We start from the raw sequence: 7,224 nt of genomic DNA, 5'->3' as shown, positions 1-7,224 counted from the left end.
TGTGTGTGTGTGTGTGTGTGTGTGTGTGTGTGTGTGTGTGTGTGTGTCACACTGCTGTCCTGTGCTCTACTAGTTCTGGTCCGTACTAGTTAATGTTGAACCCACATTATTTTTATTGTTGTATTATTTCCCGACATAAGAGAGCAGGAGTTCCGGCTCGTAGCAGTACACATGTCCAACACGAGCCCCTTCAGCTAATCTAAATCCAAACATTTTTGTCACATCACAGCTGCTCATTACTCTTGAATGGAAACACGTTCCCTGTTAGGCAAGCTTTGGAAACACACCGCATCTTTTGCCGTGACTCCTGCGGCTCACATCACAGTGCAAATGAATAAAACTGGATTACTTTAGTCGGGAGGACGAAGCAGTAGTTAGCCTGCAGGTGACTGGTTTTAGATCCGTGTTATAACGTTTTGAAGCTTTAAAGTCCCAGTGAATCGGAAGTTAGAGCTTCTTTAGATTCTCTATTGATTTTTTTATAAAGTAGTAGTAATAAAAGTGTTGTAATAATTCAACAGCACCAACTCTGTACAGAACATTGTCCCTGTTACTCCGGATAAAAACAAAAGTTTACATTGGGACTATTTCTTTGGCGGAAAGTAGTTCAACTTTTAACTGCCAGATCTGTTGATTATTAAGACCAACAGGGACATTATTTTCTGGAAAGACAATCGGTATGTCATTTACCAATGCTATGAACAACACAAACAAAATATTTTCCCCTCCAAATCTAAGCGACAGATAACTAAAAATCAAAACGATCTGTATGGTCACTACCACAAGCTGCGAATTCGAAGGATCAAATTGCCACCTGCTAGCCGCTAACTGTCTGTTTGCTGTTTGGTGCTGAGCAGGTAGTGAACAGTTGGGCTTTAGACTGACTGTTGCTTGTGAAAACCCAGGTGAGAGTAGTGAGAGCGAATCAAAACAGTGGGCTTGTAGGCCATAAAACCAAAACAATGAGCTGAAAGACGCCATAAAGCTCAGTAGAACTGAGAGGAATGATTCTAAATAACAGTCGTGCTTTAGTGTCTCACCGTATCGCTCTGCTCTGATGTCATCTTACCCACTCTCACTTGAATTAAAACCTATTAAACCCACTGTCCACGCCATGTGAGCGTTGTCCTGAACAAGGCCAGCAGGGCATGTTAGATAGTTGACATAACGCACTAGCACCGCTGCAGTAATGTTGTTTAAACACCAAAACAAGCCAGAAAGCTTGAAATCCTCTGCAGTGCTGCTGACGCTCCGGCCCCTGAGGAGTACGGTCGTCCTAGTTCTGCAGGAATCCCTCCACCAAGCAGGCGGCCTATTTTGTCTGACTGTTCACTGTGCTGAAGCAGAGTGGCGTGGTGCCTCATTACCTCCTCAACAGTTTTCACTGTGAAGCTGGATCGTAAGCAGAATCCTGCTCCGACCACTCGGGCGGACTGGCCTGAGGTGGCGGCTGTATGTCAGATGTGGCTGACGCACAGCTGCCATTAGCCTCAGGCCCAAATTCTATTTTTTTTTATTCTGAAAAGATCTTTAGCAAAGCTGCTTTTGAATGCTGATGTTTCTCCACCTTTTATACTGTATCAAGTTTACAACAAGTATTGACTGTTTTCAGACAAAAACACACAATCATGTCAAATTCACACACGTGCCACATGATGGTTTTACGTTGCAACGTCACAGCCACCGACACACTCACACACACACACACACACACCCACACAAAACATGCACGTCTGTGTGGAAGTTCTTCAGCGTGAGTGAAGATGACATGAAGTTCCCAATTTGTAACACCTGTTAGTCCAAAGTAAGCCGTAGAGGAACAACCTCAAAAACCGAACGGTTTTATTATCAACATACAATAGAATAATTTCCAATGAAAGAAACGTGACATTTGTTTTGTATAATGTTGATTATAGTACTTAAAATGAAAGAGAATCGAAGTCAATGGGTTTTTGGTTCAATGCCTGAAATGAGGTCTGTGTTTAACACAAGCTTAAGAGATTTTAACGTTTTGTTTTACGATGTTACTGGTGGTGACGTGAAGTCATGTGACCATAGTGTTGTTCGTTTATTGCCTAACATTGGCTTTATAACTGTGGCGATTGCATTTACGCTTTAAAAATCACTAAAGTGGTGTCCATTTGTGAAGAATATCTTGCTAAACATGCAAGCATCCTAAACGTATATTTGCCACAGGTCCTATTTTCTGCAATAATCGAATGAAAAATACCCAGTGACTGGCAATAAGTATCCCCAGTCTGACTCGAACCAGGGAGGTCACATGGTCGGCGCCTGAAACCCCGAGGCCATAAGGGCGCCTCTTGATTGGTGGTTTGTGAAGGAAAAGTCCAGTTCATTTACCTTTTATTACCCTGTTTGTGCAGAGTTTTACTGCAGTAACGGTGACTGCAGGTTGGGGCCTGCTGTGTGTTTGGTAGTTAATGGTTCTCTATCTACGTCCACTGAGCTCACACACACACACACACACGTAGCCATCCACCTCTGCTGTCTGGTGTACTGCTGGACATTGGGGGGGGGGCATGCTCAGACAACACAGTATCCCCACTCTGTCCCGCCACGCAGAAACACAGACACACACCCACACATAGTCATTCTGACAAAGGGGTCTTTGTGTCTGTTTGGCGAGTGCAGCTACAGTGAGGATGCCCCCGTTCTGATGCCCGGTGCACGGGTTTACAGTCAAATTGTCCACCGCATTCTGGTTTAGTTGTCTGTTTGGGACCGATGCTGGTCTCAGGCCAGAACTGTTTTAACTTCTCTGGTGACTTACCAACTCATTGTCATGCACTTAGTTCATAACATGTGGTATTCAGGCGTTCAGGGTTACCTAATGTCAAAGGCTGACCGTGTCTCTCTCTCTCTCCTCTGCATGTTCAGATACTACAGGGGAACGCATGGGGTCATAGTGGTATATGACGTCACAAGTGCAGAGTCCTTCGTCAACGTCAAACGATGGCTTCATGAAATCAACCAGAACTGTGACGACGTGTGCCGAATATTAGGTGAGTGTGCACATGTCTGCGTTCAGGAAAAAAGCCAAGGCGCTGCTGTCATCTCAGCACCCATCACCTAAAAATACACCTTGAATCTAGTGCACACGTTTTTTCTTTGTATTTGTTTTATTGGCAGGCATTGTATAATTGTTCCCAACTTAGTTCCTGCTACATCACCGTGGCACTATTTTCCATTTTCAGTGGGAAACAAAAACGACGACCCCAACTCCAAGGTGGTCGAGACGACTGATGCACAGAAGTTCGCCGAGCAGATGGGAATCAACCTGTTTGAGACGAGTGCAAAAGAGAACATCAACGTTGAAGAGGTAACTCGTTGTTTCAGACTGACGCCGTGTTCCGTGCGGAGGGGTTTGTCTCGTCTGGTATGCAGCGCAGCTCCGCTGAAGGCACTTTCTGGCATCAACTAAAGATTTTCTTTTACCAGCGGAGACTTGAGAAAGTCCAGCACATAACTCATGTAAAACCACACGTTGTGATGACTCTTTTTTTTTTTTTAACATATTAAAGGACCAGTGTTCAGGATTCAGTGGCTTCCCTCTGAACCCCAAACAGTTCCAGTGCATTCTACTCACTGAGTCCTACACCGCTATGGAAACATCAATAATCACTGCTCGTAGTAGAGAGAACTCAAGAATGTCTTCTGTGCAGTATAAAGTAGTTATGAATATTATATTCCATTTCTGCCAATAAATCCCCCCTAAAGCCTACACACCGGACATTTTTAAACAAACAAAGATGTAATGTAATAATAAGCAGAGTTGCTTCATATTTTTATACCTTTTTGGATGGAGCCAGCTGTTTTCACCTTTTTCCCAGACTTTATCCTAAGCTAAGCTAACTAGCCGTAAGCTGGAGCGTCATTTTGAACGGACAGAAAGTGGCATCGACCTCCTCGATCACAGAAATTCTTTGTCGACTAACACTCATACGATTTTGTAAACTAATCGATTTAGTTGATTTAATCAACAGATCTGTAAAACAGAGTTCCTCCACAAAGAATCGCACTAAAGCACCGCTATGAATCTTGTGTTTACCAGAGAAGTGCTCATAAGTCATTCAACATGAAAAAGCATTAAAAAAAATGAATCGGTTGACAAAAACGACCGATTAGTTTCACACGCAGATTTCAGCCAGTGGTTTTTGAGCACTGAAGCGGTCTCGTTGCCGTACTCACCACACGATGTCGGTCTGTGTTCTTCTCCTGCAGATGTTCAACTGCATCACAGAGCTAGTGCTAAGAGCCAAGAAGGAGGTGCTCGCCAAGCAGCAGCAGCAGCAACAGAACGACGTGGTCAAACTCACCCGGAACAGTAAACGAAAGAAGAAGTGCTGCTAGCAAACTCGGAAGCCATCCACGAAAAGGCCGGCCACGTCTTTTCTTCACACATGCATTTACACAAGGACTCAGAGCATCTAAATTAAAAGAGCAGATAAAGATTTAATAAATATACGGCGAAAGATTTAAAAAAAGAATAAAATAAATGGGGGAAAAAATGTCCCGTTTGGACTAACTAATCATGAAGACTTCCAAAAAAACCAGTGTACAGATTTTATTAGAGGTCAAATCAAGTTTTATTTGGAATTGAGCAGATGGGCACTATTGACCTGAGGTCCTCCTTCCTTAAAGGATCTGCGAGCCGACAACCGATCGCCACAATGCTCGGATTTATCTCCACATAACCCCCCCCCACTCCCCCCACTCTGCGTCTCATCTCTCCTTCTCATTCCACTGCACACGGGACATTCAGAGTCGAGTCTGACTCTGCGCCTGAGGAGAAGGAGGGGTCACCTTTTTCTGGATTTATTTGTTTGTTTCTAGTTTAATTTGTTTTGGGTGGGGGTGTTTTTTTGGACCGGGCTTCTGAGTGAGAGTGGAGGTCGCACCACCTCTCTACAGTTAAAACATTTCAGACACCTTTGTTCCCACGACTCAGGCCGAGAGATCATGAACTGTTAGATTTTGTTTTATTTGACATATGGGGGGAAAAAACACACTGATGACGATTGGTAGACGACCGTTAGCAACTAATCTGATGGACAGAACTGGTGACCTTTCACGTTTTGTTTTTCTTTGTCTATATTTGCCAATCTTCCCATCCTTTAACCTCCAATAGTGCTGAGCCAACAAGAATTGATTTTATTTTTTTGTCTCCTTTTCTTTCTTTTCTTTTAAAGTGCGACAGAACAGTTGAACCCTCTCTGAAAGCACCGTTCACTGCAGTCTTACTACTCTTTGCTTTTAAACCTCTACGTCCACCTTTAAAAAGAAAAATAAAAAACAACAAAAAAACAACAATGATACTGCCAATATTCTACAAAAAAACAAAATAGCAGCTCAGTGGTGCCCCTCATTTGGACTGTTGCCATAGAGGCGCCTGGTTGGCCATGAGGCAGAGTGAATCAGGAACTGATGGGAACCTGTTCAGTCCTCAGGAAGTGCTCAGGGCTGCCCTCCCTCTTCCCCCCCCACACACACACACACACACACACATATCAGCCCCTCTCACAGCGACGGACTCACCTGCTGCATTTGGTTCATCAAGGGAGCACGAGGAGGCTCGTGCTCTGGAAACTGTTCTCGTGGTCGTCCAATCCATAGCTGACTGTGTTTTGAGCATGTAACACTTTGTTTGAAGGGGTCTGTGAAAGGTTATGCCTGACATGCATCTTACACTGTCCAGGATTTACTGTATTGCAGATTATTCTAAACAGTTGACTAATGTTAAAGTCTGATGTCATGTTTTTTTCTTTGCTTTCAAACATGTCACCCCCCCCCTCCCCCTTCTACCTGTTCAATTGAAGTGTTACCTCACAGTGTTTCAGGCCTCCTCCGCGGTGAGTGTGGCAGTTAATGTGAGAACAAATGGAGATGGACTGCAGCTCTGGATCCCAGTGTGTTGGGGCCTGAGCGCTCTTTCTGTGCACCGCCAGGGTTTGTCAGAGGCCGAAGCGTCTGTTACTGACACATTTGTTTTTGTTTTCTTTATTTTGAATTTGGGAGAGCAGTGAACGGAGAGAGCTGAGCTTCTCTTTGGAAGCGTTTAGTGTTCGTCCTCTGGGCAGACTCTGGCAGCCGCTTTGGGATCCTGTCACCTCCGGGGCCTAGGAATGGTATCAAATCCCACATTTCTATTCGTTACGTGTATGTATATATAAATATATTTGTGTGTTTATATTCAGTATAGAACATACACACATAATTAGCACACCAAACTGTGCATGTGTAAAACATGCCCCGTGTGGTTGAAACACACACTCGTCAGCTGTGGTTTGCTGTACACTGGAGAAGAAGAGATGTACTATTCAGTTTTCCCTACATGAATTTAATCAGTAATAAACATTTTAAAGGAATAAATATTTGACACATAATGACTGATCTCATGTGTCAGTGATTTTGAGGCTTGGTCTTAACATAATTTTAAACCTGTGTCTTTATTTTTATTTTTTGCTTTCTGTGAATAAAATTGTACGGGAGGAAGTGTGTACTTGTCTTTGGAAGCGTGCTACTGTCTGTCTTTGGTGTTACGTCGAGAGTTCATCATGTCCAATGAGAGGAGTTCCAGTTTTCACCCGTAGCTGCAACAACTTTTAAAAAGAAACGTATCAATCATGGTCTGTCTTTGTCTTTCATTTGTCCATCAGGTCTTAGATGTTCACATCACTAGTAACCTCGTACCTGGTTTGTTGATTGATGGAAAGGCAGGACTTGAATTTAACGTCAAGTCTCATCTGAACTTTTATATTTTTAATCTTTAGTTTGGGGAATATGAACATGCTGGGGATACTAAAGTTGACCAGATCTTTTTCACAGTAGACACTTTGACCTGTTGAACACAGGTGTTACGAATAACATTACTCGCTGTGTTGCAGTGATGTCGTCGATGGCAGTAGCTCCATCTATGATTCTCCTCCAGCGACAGAATGTCTGCAATTAATTATTTAATTTGGGAATAATAAAGAAGAAACGTGCAGTTCATGTTCCCGTATAATGTTAATTCAGCTTGGCTCCTTTTGGCAATGTTTGATATTTTGACACGCTGCTTTCATTTCCATCTTTGGAACACGTGTATGAATATGACTGAAGCAAACTTAAAATATTTATATGCTCGATGAAACAAAATCTTTTCGGTCAGGACACATTAAGTATCATCAGTGGTGGAAGTATTCAGATCTTTTACTTATGTAAAAG

General features: G+C 43.1%; 1 protein-coding gene across 2 annotated transcripts in view; it reads left to right on the top strand.

Annotated features, from left to right (window-relative positions):
• Positions 1 to 6,404, top strand: part of rab35b (RAB35, member RAS oncogene family b) — a 9,802-nt gene extending 3,398 nt beyond the window's left edge. Inside the window, exons 4-6 of one of the 2 annotated variants that reach the window (XM_031849040.1) lie at positions 2,899 to 3,023; positions 3,216 to 3,340; positions 4,243 to 6,404. In XM_031849040.1, coding sequence (XP_031704900.1) covers positions 2,899 to 3,023; positions 3,216 to 3,340; positions 4,243 to 4,371 — 379 coding nt within the window. In that variant the 3' untranslated portion in view covers positions 4,372 to 6,404. The remainder of the gene's footprint in view (positions 1 to 2,898; positions 3,024 to 3,215; positions 3,341 to 4,242) is intronic. The other variant, XM_031849041.1, reaches the window with a different exon arrangement.
• Positions 6,405 to 7,224: the final 820 nt, after the last annotated feature.

Source organism: Anarrhichthys ocellatus, unplaced genomic scaffold, assembly GCF_004355925.1.
Source record: "Anarrhichthys ocellatus isolate YVR2014 unplaced genomic scaffold, GSC_Weel_1.0 scaffold9, whole genome shotgun sequence".
Lineage (NCBI taxonomy): Eukaryota > Metazoa > Chordata > Actinopteri > Perciformes > Anarhichadidae > Anarrhichthys > Anarrhichthys ocellatus.
The sequence above is the reverse complement of the archived record's forward strand: the minus strand, read 5'-3'. Positions and strand labels throughout refer to the sequence as shown.